At 42.6% G+C, this 18,594-nt stretch overlaps 1 protein-coding gene across 1 annotated transcript in view; it reads right to left on the reverse strand.

Moving 5' to 3' along the window:
- The window catches only part of LOC142311164 (pendrin-like), a 173,241-nt gene that overhangs the window by 16,882 nt on the left and 137,765 nt on the right, over positions 1-18,594 (reverse strand). Inside the window, exons 11-17 of the mRNA XM_075349343.1 lie at positions 13,887-13,982; positions 11,379-11,485; positions 10,209-10,278; positions 10,036-10,128; positions 3,955-4,050; positions 2,120-2,359; positions 1,984-2,038 (exon numbers count right to left, since the gene is read on the reverse strand). Of these exons, the coding sequence (XP_075205458.1) occupies positions 1,984-2,038; positions 2,120-2,359; positions 3,955-4,050; positions 10,036-10,128; positions 10,209-10,278; positions 11,379-11,485; positions 13,887-13,982 (757 nt within the window). The remainder of the gene's footprint in view (positions 1-1,983; positions 2,039-2,119; positions 2,360-3,954; positions 4,051-10,035; positions 10,129-10,208; positions 10,279-11,378; positions 11,486-13,886; positions 13,983-18,594) is intronic.

The following is an 18,594-nucleotide window of genomic DNA, read 5'->3' on the forward strand; positions in this document are numbered from 1 at the left end:
GATGCCACATACAATTCTGTCTCTTATGAGGCTATCTCTGAATTCCCCAAAGCCACATGTTGCAGCCAATGTCCTCAGCTCTGTCACATATCTGTCTACATTTTCACCATCCTCCTGCTGTCTTGTGAAAAACTTGTATCTCTCCACAGTCTCATTTCTCTTGGGATCACAGTGCTTATCAAATGCCTCCACAATGTCTGCTAGGACGAGGCGGTCTGTGTCTGGCAGTAAGGTCTGGGCTAGTTCTCTGCCTTTTTCCCCAATTAAGTAATACAACAGCTTTACTTTTGCCATCACTGGGGGCCACTGTCAGATCCACATACAGAGTAAACGCCTCTTTCCAGTGTCTCCATGTCTGGAATAGATTACATGATCATCCAATATCTGAGGGGGCTTCAGACCAGTCTCCATCTTGTAGTAATGGCAGGAAATCTGTACTCACAGTTACAATGGTATTCTGTACAGTCCCAGTCTCACACACAAGCTCTGAGGATTTGCAGATGTCACATGAAGGTTCTGTGCCCAGCTGCCACCATGTTCTGTTTGCTGTGTCTTTCATGTATCACACTCTGTGGGTATCTTCAGGCTCTTTATTAGGTGGTGTTGTCGCCCATTACATCTCTCTCTGCTGCCTGCACTCTGTCTGCTGTACCAGCGAGTTCCCACTTGCTTGTGGTGCACAGACACAAGTAGTGAGACCCCTAGAGGCCATACAGCATATAACATATTTCTACAATGTTCTTCATGCATATATGTTAATGTACTGTATTTTTCTTACATGTGTTTTCCCTGGGTAATTTGGTTGGCTGCCACTAGGTGTCACAGTTCCTGGTCCCTTAGTGTTAGGGAATGCAGTCTGAGTGACAGGACGGCATGGGTTAAACTGGGGGAGGAACGGTTCCCAGCACAGGAGGAGATATAAGGCAGGACCTTCATGTTTTAAGGTACATAGGGAAAGAGTGAGACAAGTGAAAGGACCTGCAGGGTCGGATGAAGCAGGGTGGAGTCGGTTAGTGTGGAGGTGTCAGCTCAGAAGAGATAGAGAAAGAAAAAAGGAGAAAAGGAGGATGCAGTGGAGTGTGAGCCCTTCAGCAGAGAGGCATAATTCCAGTATGGAAGTAGTGGAGAAGGTTGGTGTCCCTTGTTCCTGAAAGGAGAGGATAAATCGTCCCTTGGTGGCCATAGCTGCAGAGCCGGGTTTGGTATGGAGAAAAATGTTTGAAAATGATGATGATGAAAAGTCTGCCTTAAAGAAATGGAAACTGTCTGGAAACCAACTGTTCAGTGAAGTTATGAGAGTTTTAACCGGTGGTGGATTAGTTTCTGACATTGCGGTGTGCAAGGCCGATTGTAATGAATGAGATCCTGAGAAGACCCTGAGAAGATCCGGAAGTGCAGCTGCAGAAAGGGACCACCTCCACACTTACTCTATACACCACTCTGCCCCCCGTGTCTGTACTGTGCCGAGGTGGGTTGAGGACTGCAACCCTTGCCCATGACATCCCCCCCTGGCACTTTACAAAACTAGGAAATTATTTTACGTTATAGATACCTTATACCTTATACTTTTGAAACATATACTTTACTTCTATAAACACACATGTACTCATCTGTAAGCCAAGTCAACTTCAATTGCCCCTACATATTTTATTAGCCTGTTCTCCAGTGTATTGTTGTAACAAGGCTAGTTTTTTTTACACTTTTTATGTATGTGTAAACTTTAAAAGGAACCATTGGCACCTTGAGGCCTTTCCAATGTCAGATTCCCCAATAAAATCAAGATTCTTATCTCAGCCAAAGTGAAGCTCGGTAACAGAAAGTGTCTCTCGCTCTGGAGGCCCATCCACTACAGCATAACGCAGACAACCCATTAAATCAAAGACCTCTGTAATATTTAATGGGGTTTTTAGTCCTGGATTATTTAAAAATAAATAAATCAATAAATAAATTTAAAAAATGCAGAAAAAGGCTGTTTCTACTTACCATCACAAGCAGCAATATAAGGATCTACATCAATTCTTTTAAATTCTTTAAATATCTGCATGAAAAAATACATTGATTGAGGTGATCAGTTTCCATAAAAAACCTACATGAAATATTACACATTAAGTGGACTTACCAGCTTTAAGACTTTCACAGCCACCACATCTAGAAAGGTTATCTGACTAAAATCTAAAATAACACTGTGGATGGACACTTTTGGGACGGTGACTTTGACGGGCAGCTCTGAATTCCAGTCTACTTGGATCTCAACTTCCTTTCTTTGAATGCCGTCATTCTCAGGTCCTTGAGGATCCTCAGGGTCATCTTCTGATTCATATCCTAGGTTGTCTATACCCACTGGACTGATTACACCATTCTGAAAAAAAGACGCAGACAGTGACGCATCTAACTGGTTGATTAAAATATGTTCCATTCTGAAAAAATATTTTTTCTTTGCCACATGTGCTCAATCTAGTAGTCACCATTTGCTATTAACAAAATAAAAGTAAATATATTGCTTTTGAGTTTATAATAAATTTGAGTAAAGTCAGGCAATGGCATAAAATGAAAAAGTAATCTATATTTATTCATTACATCCCCAACCACTTAAATCCAACTGCTGTGTTTTTTGTTTTAATACTATAGCTGCAACACTGATATTCCTGTCTATACTTGCCTGTACCCACTTCACCTTTAAAGAGAAGCTGTTACATTGTACATGCAGTTTGATCTGTGCATAGCATGGTATTTGTAGCACCGGCGTCCCTGACCTGCTCGTCCTCCTCCCAGCGAGGATGTCGACTCAGTCACCGCCGCGTCTAGCCCACACTGTGCTACCTGGCTTTTATGGTCCTCCAGGAGAATCTCTCCTGCTTCCACCTCCAGGGGCCTGTGCAAGCCGCACAGGTCCTCAGAGAGTGCGCCTAGGGTGTGTGTGCACACAGCTACCCTTCTCTTAACGGGCCAGCATGACATTTCCTGGAAGTGCCTCACAGCTTATCACTCAGAGTCACTGGTTACACTTTCCCACTTTGGGAGGTGCCTGAGCAAACATGGTTAGTTAGTTAGTGGTTTGTTCCCTAGCTAGCTAGTTGTCAAGTCCCATTGTCCATTGTCTATGCTCGTGACAGTGTACATTTTTCTATTCCTGTTTCCCGGTCCCGTGGGTAACCCCGATGCCTGTCCATCCTGGCCATTCTATCTGCTTCGGCCATCCCGGTGGTCCCTGTCTACACTAGTGACTCTGCCTGTCCATCCTGGCCAAGCTATCTGCCTCAGACGTCCCAGTAGTCCCAGTCTACACTTGTGACTCTGCTTGTCTGTTCTGACCTTGCTATCTGCCTCAGCCATCCCGGTGTTCCCTGTCTACGCTATTGACTCTGCCTGTCCGTCCTGGCCGTGCTATCTGCCCTAGCCATTCTGGTGGTCCCTGTCTACACTAGACTTTGCTATTCCACACCTGTGTCCGCCCCTGCCCTGGGGATCAGCTACCACAGTCCCAGTCACTGCCCTGGGAATAGCACCTAGCGTCTGCCTCTCAGTGGGTGCTTAGTGAAGCCCCTCCCACTAATGGGTAAGCCAAGGTCCACTCTGTGTTCTAGTGGGTCCACTTCGGCTCTCCACCTTACCATCTCCAGCGGTGAGTGTTACAATATAGAGAAGGAGGAACTGAGCAGAATGATATATACTGTAGGTCTGTTTGAAAAAAATCAGTTTTCACTACAAAGGTGTCAGACTATTAGAACTGTACTGGGCACCATTGTACCTACATTTTTGCTTCTGAAAGCGCTAATATATTGAACATACTAATAAATAAACAAGAATGCCACTTTTGAGGAGTCTCGCTACTTCTGAACTGAGCATACACAATTGTTGTCTGAAAGTAGAGTAATTCCACATAGATTTTTTGGGAAAAGAGAGCTGTTATCTGATTGGTTGATACTAGTAGAAAAACATGAACTGCAAACTCACCTTTGTAGTTGTCAGCTTTCCTTTCTTTATAAGTTTATGGATCTTTCCCAAGGCTTTTGTCCTTTTTGTAAAAACTTTGACAGAATCAAATCCAACCTTTAAAGAGAGAAATATTTAATAGAAAATTTTACATCTTTGATAGGGTAAGTACACATGAGACAAATCTGCACTGAATCATATACATATACATGTACACATCAATAAGTTAGAATACCATCAAAAAGTTAATTTATTTTAGTAATTCAATATCAAAAAGGAAAACGCATATATTACATAGAGTCATTACAAATAGAGAGATCTATTTCAAGTGTTTATTTTTGTTAATTTTGATGATTATGGCTTACAGCCAATGAAAACCCAAAAGTCATTATCTCAGAAAATTAGACTATTATACAAGACCAACTAAAAAAATTACTTTAAACTCAGAAATGTTGGCGCCTACTGAAAAGTCTGTACAGTAAATGCCTCAATACTTTGTCCTTTTGCATGAATTACTGCATCAATGCGGCGTAGCATAGAGGCGATCAGCCTGTGGCACTGCTGAGGTGTTATGACAGCCCAGTTTGGTTTGCTAGAAGCCTTTAGCTCGTCTGCATTGTTGGGTCTGGTGTCTTTAGTCTTCCTCTTGACAATACACCATTGATTCTCTATGGGGTTTAGGTCAGGTGAGTTTGCTGGCCAATCAAGTACAGTGAAATTATGGTTATTAAACCAGGTATTGGTACTTTTGGCAGTTTGGTTGTGGTACCCCAGTGGTCACGGGAGCCACAGTGGCGTTGCTCTCCTTTCCGGGATCAATGCTATGCTTGGAGGCAGCGTAGGGACCGCAGCGTAGGGACCTCTCTTTGTCAGGAACATCACATGCAACATCTCCTATTCCAGGCCAGCAGGGGGAGTTCATAACCTATTTTGAAGGGAGCCTCTTTGTACATGCTGACCTGGGGGAGGGGTCAGAGTGAACAGGAAAGAAGTCAGGCAGAATAGTGTTGGCGAGGAGAAAGAGCGGTCGCTGTTTGAGAGCTTCTGTGTGAGCTGTCCAGGACCGAGCGCAAGGACGGGACACCGGGGTCCTCGTTTACTGGGTGCTAACGGCCCAGTAGCAAAACCCAGATGGCAAGAAATTCTACATTCCTAGCCCACTATAGTTCCAGGACGCAGCAGCAATCCAGAACCCGCGATCGCAGTAATACAAGCGGGTCCCATAACTGGGTCATGCTGCCCGTCACAGGCGACAATCATCTTCAAGTAGAGAGAGAGAAGGGGACACTGTGCTGCTTCAGGCTGCAGCGGCTCCCACCAAGAGCTCATTAAGAAAGACCTCCAACCCACAAGGCCTGGAGCGACCCACACTGCTTCTTGGCTGACCGGACCATGGTAAACCTGAACCATAACACCTGACCAGTAAAGATAAAGAGGACACTACCACCTTGTGTTGTCTAATTTCTGTTGGCGTCCCAGCCCTGCACCCCATTGCACCACTACAACCCTCGCCATTCTCCTGGGACACACTCCGCCTTTGGGGAGTGATCACACCTGAGCTGCATTACTATCAGCCTCAGCATAGAACCCTGCAGAGGCGGCTAATCCCTGGCCGCATACGACATGTGGTGTGACGACAAATTCTCTCCAAATACCCCGCTTCCTCACCGATTACTGTACGCCTTGGGGCAACGGAAAAGGGCAATGCCACCTGTGACAGTGCCTGACCTGACCCGAAACGTCCCGGCAACGAGTAGGTTAACCATCTGCCCCATGGGGCGCTACATGGACAGGTGCCAAGTCCTGTTGGAAAATGAATTTCCTTCCCCAAAAAGCTTGTCGGCAGAAGGAAGCATGATGTGCTCTAAAATTTACTGGTAGATGGCTGCGTTAACTTTGGTCTTGATAAAACAGAGTGGTTCTGCACCAGCAGATGACATGGCTCCCCAAACCATCACTGACTGTGGAAATTCATACTAGACCTCAAGCAGCTTGGATTGTGGTCTCTCCACTGTTCCTCCAGATTCTGGGACCGCGATTTCCAAATGAAATGCAAAATTTACTTTCATCTGAAAACAACACCTTGGACCACTGAGCAACAGTCCAGTTCTTTTTCTCCTTGGCCCAGGTAAGACACTTCTGGCATTCTCTATTGGTCATAAGTGGCTTGACACAAGGAATTCGGCACTTGTAGCCCATGTCCTGGACACGTCTGTGTGTGGTGGCTCTTGAAGCACTGACTCCAGCAGCAGTGCACTCCTTGTGAATTTCCCCCAAATTTTTTAATAGCCTTTTCTTAACTATCCTATCAAGGCTGCGGTTATCCCGGTTGCTTGTGCACCTTTTTCTACCACACTTTTTCCTTCCACTCAACTTTCCCTTAATATGCTTGGATATAGCACTCTGTGAACAGCCAGCTTCTTTAGCAATGACCTTTTGTGGCTTACCCTCCTTGTGGAGTGTGTCAATGACTGCCTTCTGGACATCTGTCAAGTCAGCAGTCTTCCCCATGATTGTGTAGCCAACTGAACCAGACTAAGGAACCATTTTAAACACTTAAGAAGCCTTTGCAGGTGTTTTGTGGTAATTATTCTAATATTTTGAGATAATGACTTTTGGGTTTTCATTGGCTGCCAGCCATAATCATCAACATTAACAGAAATAAACACTTGAAATAGATCCCTCTGTGTAATGACTCTATATAATATCTGTGTTTCACTTTTTGTATTGCATTACTGAAACAAATTAACTTTTTTATGATATTCTTATTTATTGAGATATATTTGTATCACGTCCAAATGCTGCATATAAATTGAAATACTGCCATTGTCAAATTTGCAGCAACAGTCACTTTGCACTGAGGATTTTACCCGCAGCTTATGGATGAGGTTTTGTAAAACTTCTTCCAATGCTGTTACTGTATAACGTAGATTTCCCATCCAGACCCATAACCTATCCATGTGAGTGTACTTTTAAAAGGTCATCTGGTTTAGAAAGTACATTTTAAAAATGCCTTTTTTTTTTGCAATTTTGAGTTAATATAAGGTATCTTCATTTACAGTTACTGATTTTCAAGAAGCACATTTCGGTCTTTTTGTTGTTTTTTTTTGGCAGATTTTTTCTACAGCTTGGTTTTAATTGTCTCACTGAAAGTGAAATTTTACTAATAAAATCTTGCTATTATATAGAAACCCTATTATATGGAACTGTAAAGAAAATAAGAATGAGGAAAACGTCCATCAGTGGCCATTTGGTGGTCACTTTGCACATCATATTATGGACTAGACTGTATCTGTTACCTTTATGTGGATTAAATAGACAAATACATATATATATATATATAGTACAGACCAGTTTGGACACACCTTCTCATTCAAAGAGTTTTCTTCATTTTCATGACTCTGAAAATTGTAGATTCACATTGAAGGCATCAAAACTATGAATTAATACATGTGGAATGAAATACTTAACAAAAAAGTGTGAAACAACTGAAAATATGTCTTATATTCTAGGTTCTTCAAAGTAGCCACCTTTTGCTTTGAATACTGCTTTGCACACTCTTGGAATTCTCTTGATGAGCTTCTAGAGGTAGTCACCAGAAATGGTCTTCCAACAGTCTTGAAGGAGTTCCCAGAGATGCTTAGCACTTGTTGGCCCTTTTGCCTTCACTCTGCGGTCCAGCTCACCCCAAACCATCTCGATTGGGTTCAGGTCTGGTGACTGTGGAAGCCAGGTCATCTGGCGTAGCACCCCATTACTCTCCTTCTTAGTCAAATAGCCCTTACACAGCCTGGAGGTGTGTTTAGGGTCATTGTCCTGTTGAAAAATAAATGATGGTTCAACTAAACGCAAATCGGATGGAACAGTATGCCGCTGCAAGATGCTGTGGTAGCCATGCTGGTTCAGTATGCCTTCAATTTTGAATAAATCCCCAACAGTGTCACCCGCAAAGCACCCCCACACCATCACACCTCCTCCTCCATGCTTCACAGTGGGAACCAGGCATGTAGAGTCCATCCGTTCACCTTTTCTGCATTGAACAGACACCAAGATCTCAAATTTGGACTTATCAGACCAAAGCACAGATTTCCACTGGTCTAATGTTTATTCCTTGTGTTCTTTAGCCCAAACAAGTCTCTTCTGCTTGTTGCCTGTCCTTAGCAGTGGTTTCCTAGCAGCTATTTTACCATGAAGGCCTGCTGCACAAAGTTTCCTCTTAACAGTTGTTCTAGAGATGTGTGTGCTGCTAGAACTCTGTGTGGCATTGAACTGGTCTCTAATCTGAGCTGCTGTTACCCTGCAATTTCTGAGGCTGGTGACTCAGATAAACTTATCCTCCTCGGCAGAGGTGACTCTTGGTCTTCCTTTTCTGGGGCGGTTCTCATGTGAGCCAGTTTCTCTGTAGCATTTGATGGTTTTTGCCACTGCATTTGGGGACACTTTCAAAGTTTTCCCATTTTTTTGGACTGACTGACCTTCATTTCTTAAAGTAATGATGGCCACTCGTTTTTCTTTACTTCGCTGCTTTTTTCTTGCCAAAATACAAATTCTAACAGTCTATTCAGTAGGACTATCAGCTGTGTATCCACCAGACTTCTGCACAACACAACTGATGGTCCCAACCCCATTTATAAGGCAAGAAATCCCACTCATTAAACCTGACAGGGCACACCTGTGAAGTGAAAACCATTTCCGGTGACTACCTCTTGAAGCTCATCAAGAGAATGCCAAGAGTGTGCAAAGCAGTAATCACAGCAAAAGGTGGCTACTTTGAAGAACCTAGAATGTAAGACATATTTTCAGTTGTTTCACACTTTTTTTGTTAAGTATTTAATTCCACATGTGTTAATTTAAAATAAAAAGACATCAACAAACTGGAGCAAGTTCAGAGAAGAGTGACCAGAATGGTGACTGGTCTGCAAACCATGTCCTATGAGGAACGGTTACAGGATTTAGGATTGTTTAGCTTGCAAAAGAGAAGACTGAGAGGAGACTTAATAGCTGTTACAATGTAGAGGGATCAGTTTTATTCTCATTTTCACAAGGAAAGACCAGAAGCAATGGGATGAAACTGATGGGGAGGAGACACAGATTAGATATTAGAAAAAACTTTTTGACAGTGAGAGTGATCAATGAGTGGAACAGGCTGCCACGAGAGGTTGTAAGTTCTCCTTCAATGGAAGTCTTTAAAAAGAGGTTGGACGGACATCTATATGGGATGATTTAGTGAATCCTGCTTTGAGCAGGGGGTTGGACTAGATGAACCAGGAGGTCCATTCCAACTCTAATATTCTATCCAATTCATGGTTTTGATACCTTCAATGTGAATCTACAATTTTCAGAGTCATGAAAATAAAGAAAACTCTTTAAATTAGGTGTGTCCAAACTTTTGGTCTGTACTGCTGTACTATATATATATATATATATATATATATATAAATAATCTGATTATCTTTTCAGGAGACTCAATGTCTATATCTTACAAGTGATATGCACTTCTATTGTTACCTAGGATCTGATGTATTGCCTTAAATGTCCTTGTCCTGTGAATTATAAAATCTAGATATTTTTACCTTTTTGTTGAGATATTGATTTGAAGTTGCTAATGATGACTTTATGAATATTAGAGAGTCTTTTATGTACCTAGCTCTTGATTGTATGATGTGCTTAGTGACTCAAATATTGCTAACATATCAGAAGTAGAATGTAGTATAAAGAAGACCATTGTGTAAATGTTCAGGGACTCCTATATGGACGTCACATAGTAACTTCTGTCTATAATGTACCAGTCACATAATTTTGGAGTTTGATGAACGTCTCTCACTTTGGAGGATTCACCATGTAATGTTTCATTTTACCTGTGGTGGAGCTGCAGAAGATCTGCTAGATTCCCTGCAGATTCCTGTGATAACTGAAAGCCCAAGCAGTAGGACATCATTTCTAACAATGCAATGAAATGGACAAGATATTTCTGGTAGTTCCTCTCATCCTTCCGTGCCCACCACGGGATCTGAGCTGAGCTGGCTGTTTTCATATCTCCCAAATCTGTGGATACGGGGTATCTTAGCCGTGCTCGGCTGTATCAGCTGTCACTTTACTTACAATTTTCCTAATGCCGCTCTTCAGTCCTTCTATGTTTCCATAGAAAATGCCACTCGAGAAGCGGACAATTTTCACCCCGTCAGGCTCAGAAAGCTGTAAAGTACACTTTGTTAATGATTTGTAACATATAGAGCTGTTTTCTATGTCATAAAGTTGTGACATGAAATACCTACATTTTTGTAAATTTTCACATCTTTGTAGAGATCAGTGTTTGTGACATTCCCAAGAGCACAACAGGAAGGGCTGAAAATGAAAAAGTATAGAATTTTTATTAACTAATATTATTTTAATGAACTATCATTATGATTTGGACTATATCGTAACAAACTGAATTTTCCAACAGCATAAATATGTGACAAATAAAATCTGCAAATAACATCACCACATAGCCACACTGCGGTGGAGGAATAAGGAGGAATATGGTGCTAGGAATATCCGTTCTAGTGATTTATGGGGATCTCAGCACTGGGGCACCCACAAATTAGACATCTGTCTCCTAACCTGTTGATAGATAATAAATGTTTGATACCATTCAGGTTCATGATCTATTTGCCGGGGAGAAGATTGCAAAACAAAGAGCACATCCTGCTTTAGTGTACCCATAATGTCTATACATTACACAAAGGACACATGGATTTTAATGATTTCTGTGTAATACTGTCACGGTTGTCCCCCTGCTGTTCTGAGACTAGTGACAGCCTTAGGACTGGAGCATCCCATCTCCATCTTGACTCCTTAGAAGTGTCCTTTCTTTTGGCATCTGATGAGTTAATTTCAGGCTTTGTTGCAGCAGCTCTAAGCAGGGCAGGTCAGCTATAGCTGCTTTGGGTCCACGCCCATTTAGGTTAAATACTGGAGCTTTCCCAGCAGTCCTTACTAGCATGATCTCAGAGGCTTGCCATAGCTGGGCAACCCGGAGGTCATTATGATGTTGTTATGATGACCTCAGGGTTGCCATGGCAATGATCAGGCTTCCGTGATCATGTTACGGGGTCCCGATCGCATGTGAGATGGAGCACACTCCCTTTGACAGCCACTAAGTGCTGAGATCGCTATTGATTGTAGCTTTTATTGGGTTAAACAGCCAGGGGCGGCGCAGGGACTATTCCTGACTGTGTGAGCAGGGGCTCGGCTTTCACATAAGCCAAAGTCCTGGAGGCAATCATATGAGTACATCGCTTGTGCACACGTGATCGCCTTGACGTACCTTGTCGGGAACACCCTCCAAACCATGATGTACGAGGTATGACATGTGTTGTGAAGGGGTTAAAGCCAATAAAGTGGCCTAATATAATAAAACAGCATAAAATGCATCCACATTTCGAATAAATTAATATACTTACAACTGGACCCGTAGAACAACAGTCAGCAATCCGAACACTAGTCCTGCCAATAGCCCCAAATCCAGGCCAAGGATAATTGCTGCGATACACGTAAATACCCAGATAAGCTGTAAAAAAGAATATTACTCCATTATTACAAGAAAATGTAGTCCTACATGCCAAAGACATATGGATAGGCAATATAGATTGTAAGCCCAATGGTGACAGCGATGGTGAAGTCTGTAAATCGCCATGATATATGATGACGCTATATGTTAGTAAAATAAATAAATACAAAATAAGCTTATGATAAAGAGGATAAATAATTGTTATATTAGTTGTGTTGAGCTTTTTGAGTTGCTCTTGTATGATTTGTTTAGGGCAAAAAGTAGAAAGTTTGTTAATAAGACAAATTAGCAATGGGGGTTGAATAATTTTGATTGCTACTGTATATTAGCAAGTGCCACAAAATCATGTCCCCACTCCCAACACTTTTTTTTATAATAAAGGTAACTTAATAGTCTTTTCCTGACAATGACTTATGGCATGTTGTCTGATTGCTGGTGGCCAGACTACTAAGGGGTACTTTGCACGTTGCAACATCGCTACTGCGATATCGTCGGGGTCAAATCGAAAGTGACGCACATCCGGCGCCGGTAACGATGTTGCAATGTGTAAAGCCTAGATGCGCCGATAAACGATCGCAAAAGCGTCGAAAATCGGTGATCTGTGTAGCGTCGGTCATTTTCATAATGTCGCACTAATAGGAGATATGATGTTGTTCATCGTTCCTGCGGCAGCACACATCGCTGTGTATGAAGCCGCAGGAGCGAGGAACATCTCCTTACCTCCACCGGCTATGCGGAAGGAAGGAGGTGGGCGGGATGTTTACGTCCCGCTCATCTCCGCCCCTCCGCTTCTGTTGGCCGCCTGCCGTGTGACGTCACTGTGACGCCGCACGACCCGCCCCCTTAGGAAGGAGGCGGGTCACCGGCCAGAGCGACGTCGCAGGGTAGGTAAGTGCATGTGAAGCTGCCGTAGCGATAATGTTCGCTACGGCAGCTACCACAAGATATCGCATGTGCGACGGGGGCGGGGACTATCACGCTCGGCATCGCTAGCCGATTCTAGCGATGTCGCAACGTGCAAAGTACCCCTAAGTCCACCATTGATTGTTCCACTTTTGGCACAAGTTTAGGCTCTCCCCATTACTTAATGGGGTATAAGGAAATTCTATTAGATGCTCTGCTGTTTTCCCAACATCTGTTCACCCTACTGGAGATTGATCACACACTCAACAAATGCAGAAATGTATTTATAATTATACATTGGCCTTTTCTTTATGGCAAGTTCTCACACGGTCTGACACTAATAGCAGTGATTGGACTCACATATATACAGATTTGGACATGCAAATAGCCTGTTAAGGGATGAAGAGGGCTTGAACTGTAGTTCCTCCATTTACCAGCCTTGCCACATTAGTAAGGATAAAAAGTGAAACCAGAAAGTCCATTTGCAGACATGTGTTTGGGGGTGTTTGTCACTCATCAGTGCAAAGCAGGAATATTGATTTGGCTGAGAAGACTCTGACAGGCGTTCTAGGGGGAAAGTTTATCCTTTTGGAAAGCTTAGGATGCTTATAGGCCTTCCTATATTTATTGGAGCTATCCAAAAGGACAAACTTTACCTCTTAAGGGTGCTTTACACGCTGCGACATCGCTACCGATATATCGTCGGGGTCACGTCGTTACTGACGCACATCCGGCGCCGTTAGCAACATCGCAGAGTGTGACACCAAGGAGCGACGATCAACGATCGAAAAAACGTCAAAAATCGTTGATCGTTGACACATCGCTCCTTTTCATAATATCGTTGGTGGTGCATGCTGCTGATTGCTCATCGTTCCTGCGGCATCACACATCGCTATGTGTGACGTCGCAGGAATGATGAACATCTCCTTACTTGCGTCCACCGGCAATGAGGAAGGAAGGAGGTGGGTGGCATGTTCCGGCCACTCAGCTCCACCCCTCCTCTGCTATTGGGCGGCCGCTTAGTGATGCCACAGTGATGTCGCTATGACGCCGAACGCACCTCCCCCTTGAAGGAGGGATTGTTCGGCGGTCACAGCAACGTCGCTGAAAAGGTATGTGCGTGTGACGCTGCCGTAGCGATAATGTTCCCTACGGCAGCGATCACCAAATGTCGCACGAACGACGGGGCGGGTGCTATCGCTAGCGATGTCGCAGCGTGTAAAGCACCCTTTAGCTTATTGACATAGGAATGATAGCAACCAATTGTCAATGTATTGTAACATTTCCAGGAGAAATAATCCTAATAACAGAGAAATGTCACAACACAGAGTTCTAGGAAAAGAACTCAATAATTAGTATATTAGGGGCAATAGAAATATATTTTAAGCCTAAGATTTCATGACACATATGACATGCCCATTTAATAGCTCTTAATTATCTTTTAGACTTCCACTCAAGCTCACACTCGCTTATCTTTTAATACTTAAATGAAACATACCGAATCCCACTTGTTCTCTCTCCAAAGTCGGGGCACATCACGGACCTGCCAGAACATGCCTTTCAGGTTGGCTATGCAGATGGCTGCCAAAACAGACTGTCAAAGAAAAAGAGAGAGTTAATGCTATGTCCACATAATCTTAAAAAATATGGAAATAAATAAAGTGTCAAGCTTGATTGTAAACTGTTACACTAATTTATACTGTTACTGATTTCAATCCAAAACTTTTGTTTATTAAGTTACAATACCATGACTGACCACATGGTGTGCTGGTAAAGAGGATTTCCAAGCTAAGCCGGTAAGGGTGGTCTTTACGAAAAAGACGCTAATGGTGAAATAGTATGTACCAATTTATGAATCTTTAAATTATGTATCTATTTAGTAATGAGCAGAGATTTCAATGACACTGAACAAAAATATAAACACAACACTTTTGTTTTTGCTCCCATTTTTTGAGCATGTTTGGGATGTTGTGTAACGGTGTATACAACAGCGTCTTCAAGTTCCTCCCAATATCCAGCAACTTCACACAGCCATTAAAGAGGAGTGGACCAATTCCATAGTCAACAACCAACAACCTGATCAGCTCTATGCAAAGGAGATGTGTTGGTCTGTTTCAGGCAGAAGGTGTCACAACAAATACTGACTGGTTTTCTGATCCACCCCCTACCCGTACCTCCCAATATTGTAAAACTGCACATTTAGAGTGGCCTTTTATTGTGTCCAGCCTAAGGCACACCTGTGCAATAATCATGCTATCTAATCGGGATCTTGATATGCCACACCTGTGACGTGGATAGATTATCTCAGGAAAGGAGAAGTGATCACTAACACAGATTTAAATTTCCTTCACACGTCAGTGATTCTGGTACGTATGTGACAGTTTTTCTATGTACCACAATCACTGACATATGCAGACCCATTAAAATCAATGGGTCTGCGCACACATCAGTGATTTCTCACTAACGTGTTTCCATGCGGTGTACATGCATGTCCATGATTTCTGCATGGAGACAAGTACATTTTTTGTGGCATCACTGATGTCACACGGAACACACAGTGGTGTGTTCCATGAAACTTGTACCAGAAAAACACATACATTTAAAATTAAAAGCTGTTTAAACTCCCACCTCTCCAGCAATGCTGTCTCCAGCCCCTGCTGGCTGCTGCTTCCAAGCTGGCTAATTATGCTCATGTATATGCACAGCACAGCCAACCCGGAAGTAGCAGCAGCCACAGGGAGACAACTGCTGCTGGACACAGCATTGTGGGAGACTTCAGCACCATGGACAGCAGGAACCGGGACAGGTGAGTTAAGCCCCTTTCACACTGCATTTTTCCCTACGTCCACAGGTCCCGTCGGGGCATCTGTCCGGACCGCCCCTCCCCCACTCTGCAAAGCGTGCTCCGGATGTATGCGCCCGACAGGGCCATTCACTGCTATGGAGCGCACTGCGTTAGCGTGTGCTCTGTTTTGTGCCATTTTTTTGCACATATACGTTTCTGCAGACGGACACTCAAACGTACTCCTCTACGTTCGGGTGTCCGTCTGCAGAAACGTATATGTGCAAAAAATGGCACAAAACAGAGCACACACTAACGCAGTGCGCTCCATTACAGTGAATGGCCCAGTAGGGCGCATGCGTCTGGAGCACGCTTTGCAGAGTGGGGGAGGGGCGGTCCGGACGGATGCCCCGATGGGACCTGTGGACGTAGGGAAAAATGCAGTGTGAAAGTAGCCTTACAGTGCCTGATATCTTTGTGCTATCACTGATCATGGATAGCACATGGAGAACACATGTGTGCCATGAATCACGGCACACAGAGGGACATGTGCGTTTTAAACACATCAGTGGAAAACGTCTGTGTTTTTTACTGATGTGTGAAACAGGTCTTAAGGCCACTTTACACACAGAGATAAATCTGCGGCAGATCTGTGGTTGCAGTGAAATTGTGGACAATCAGTGCCAGGTTTGTGGCTGTGTACAAATGGAACAATATGTCCATGATTTCACTGCAACCACAGATCTGCCAAAGATTTATCTCTGTGTGTAAAGTGGCCTGTAGACAATATTTGAGAGGAAAAGGCCTTTTGTGAACAAAGAAAAAGTCTTAGATCTTTGAGTTCAATTCATGAAAAATGGAGGAAAAATAAGTGTTGTGTTTGTATTTTTGTTCAGTTTATTTTAAAGGTGTTTTTCAGGGTTTTTTTTTTATTTAATCCACAAGTTTTTTGTATATTGGTATCAGACCTCTCAGACCAATGATTGGCTGCTGGAGCCTCATACTGAAGTTGTAACATCACTGTTGCAGCCGTGTAAAAAACGACTTGGGGCAGCAGCAGAGAGACAGCTGTAAAGAGGCAGGGGGTAGGTGGGTCTCATTTTCTTTATATGAAGCTGGATGGAAAAAGCCTTTAAAGTGTTACTGAACTTTTTTTTTTAAATCAACCATTGCCTTTTGAAAACATTAAATCCATGCACAATGTAGGTGGTAAATAATAGTTTATTGATGCCTGGATCCGTTTAAAATGCCTAGTCTGGAGCGGATTCCATCATCAGCCACACATTTCTTTTTTACACTGGAGTACTGATGTTTGGGGCAACTGCAGTTCAAATCAGCTGCTCTAAGTGCATGAACAAGGCAGGTAAAACAGTACTTTTAGCATGCAGTTTGGGAGAAAAGGAAGCAAAATATGGTAATGCAGTATATTACAAATATTAATCAGCGTTTGTAAAGAATGATCAATCACTAAATAAAAAATGTGGATGCTCTTTAAACACCGTTAATCATTCTGTATAATTGATATGTTCATTTAATTCTGAGGGTCAATTAAATAATGACAATGCCAAATTTATGTAAATTTTATGGGGTTTTTTTAGTTTTGCAAAAAAAAAAAAAAATAATCCCTTTTAGGGTTTGCTCACATCTTTGTAAAAACAGTGCAATCAGATAAAATTCAGATGCACTCACACCAATGTTAGATAATAAGTCAGTGCTGATCTCCGAGATCTTCCTCAGTTTTTTTTAGCCTGAGGAAAAAAATCGGAGCATGGTGTATATGGCTGCGTACAGCCAAGATGTGCCAACACAAGTCTATGGATGCAAGAAAAAAAACGGATGGCTTACGGTCGGACCATTCCAATGCTGTCCATTTTTACGGATTAAATGGGCATGAGTGTAAATTAATTTTGATTAATAGCTGCTGAAAAGAAAAGACATTGCGTAAGGATGGCTTAAGCATAGTATAAGGATGCTATGCAAGAAAAAAATTGCACCCTCACATTGCACTCGCATGACATATGGAATACCAAACACATTTCCCTCGCCTAACTTTTCTGGATGAGAATCGGACTGATTTTTTATATATAATATATATTTTTTTTCAGTCTCCAAATTTTGACAAATTTTACTTTTCTATAGACAAAGTTGGATCAGGCCTTGCTTCTCATAGGACGACCTGTAGAGTTCACTAGTGTCGTTTTTAGGTGAAAATGACTTTTTGCTTAATTATTCCTTTTTTTGGTAAGAGGGATGAACAAAAATATCAAATCTGACATTGTTTTTCAGATTGTGTCTTTTTTCAGCATTCTCAATGAGGGATAAATATTGATATAGTTTTAAAGTATGGGTCATTACAGATGTGGTGATGCCAAATTTGTGCTTTTCTTTGATGAGGTTTTTTAATTTTCAAATGAAACCATTTTTTGGGGGATTAACATTCTTTGTTAAGACAAAACATTTTTTTAAACAGTTATTTATTAGTCTTATAAGGGGACTGGATCATGGGATCCTTGAATTGCATAATAGGCAGACTGCACTGCAATATTGACAGCCTATTAGACTGGGGTTACATGACCGTATTCACCACATCTGAGATAATCAGTCTGATTATGCTAATCCCACTCTGATCAGATTGATCAGAGTGAGATCCACTTTTCTTGGATGTGGAGAATAAAAAAGTAAGTTTCTCCACCTTCTCCATTCTGCCAGCCTGTGAAAATCGGATCACACTCGGATGTCATCTGTGTGCAGTCTAAATTTTTTCATGGACCCATAGACTTGAAAGGCCGAGTGCAATCCAATATTCGGTGGCAAATCGTGCGCGCTGCAATTTTTTTTCCCTCAGATATGTGAGCAGCCTCCTTTAATAATGACATTGGTCCAATGTTTTGACGGATAGTACTTGGACAAAAACTAAGGTGGTCTCCATGAGCTCGTAGACCCTGTCTAAGTATTCCGACCCTTTGCTCACACACTCATATTTAAGTCACATACTGTCCTTTTCCTTGTGATCCTCCTTGAGATGGTTCTACTCATTCATTGGAGTTCAGCTGTTTAAATGGATAGAACTTGATTTGGAAAGGCACACACTTGTCTATATAAGGACTCACAGCTCACAGTATATGCCAGACCAAATGAGAATCATGAGGTCAAAGGAACTGCCCAAGGAGCTCAGAGACAGAATTGTGGCAAGGCACAGATCTGGCCAAGGTTCCAAAAGAATTTCTGCAGTACTCAAGGTTCCTAAGAGCACAGTGGCCTCCATAATCCTTAAATGAAAGCCGTTTGGGGCCACCGAAACTCTTCCTAGACCTGGCTGTCCAGCCAAACTGAGCAATCTTGGGAGAAGAGCTCTGGTGAGAGGGGTAATGAAGAACCCCAAGATAACTATGGCTAAGCTCCAGAGAAGCAGTAGGGAGATGGG

This window comes from Anomaloglossus baeobatrachus, chromosome 5 (assembly GCF_048569485.1).
Source record: "Anomaloglossus baeobatrachus isolate aAnoBae1 chromosome 5, aAnoBae1.hap1, whole genome shotgun sequence".
In the NCBI taxonomy this organism is placed as follows: Eukaryota; Metazoa; Chordata; class Amphibia; order Anura; family Aromobatidae; genus Anomaloglossus; species Anomaloglossus baeobatrachus.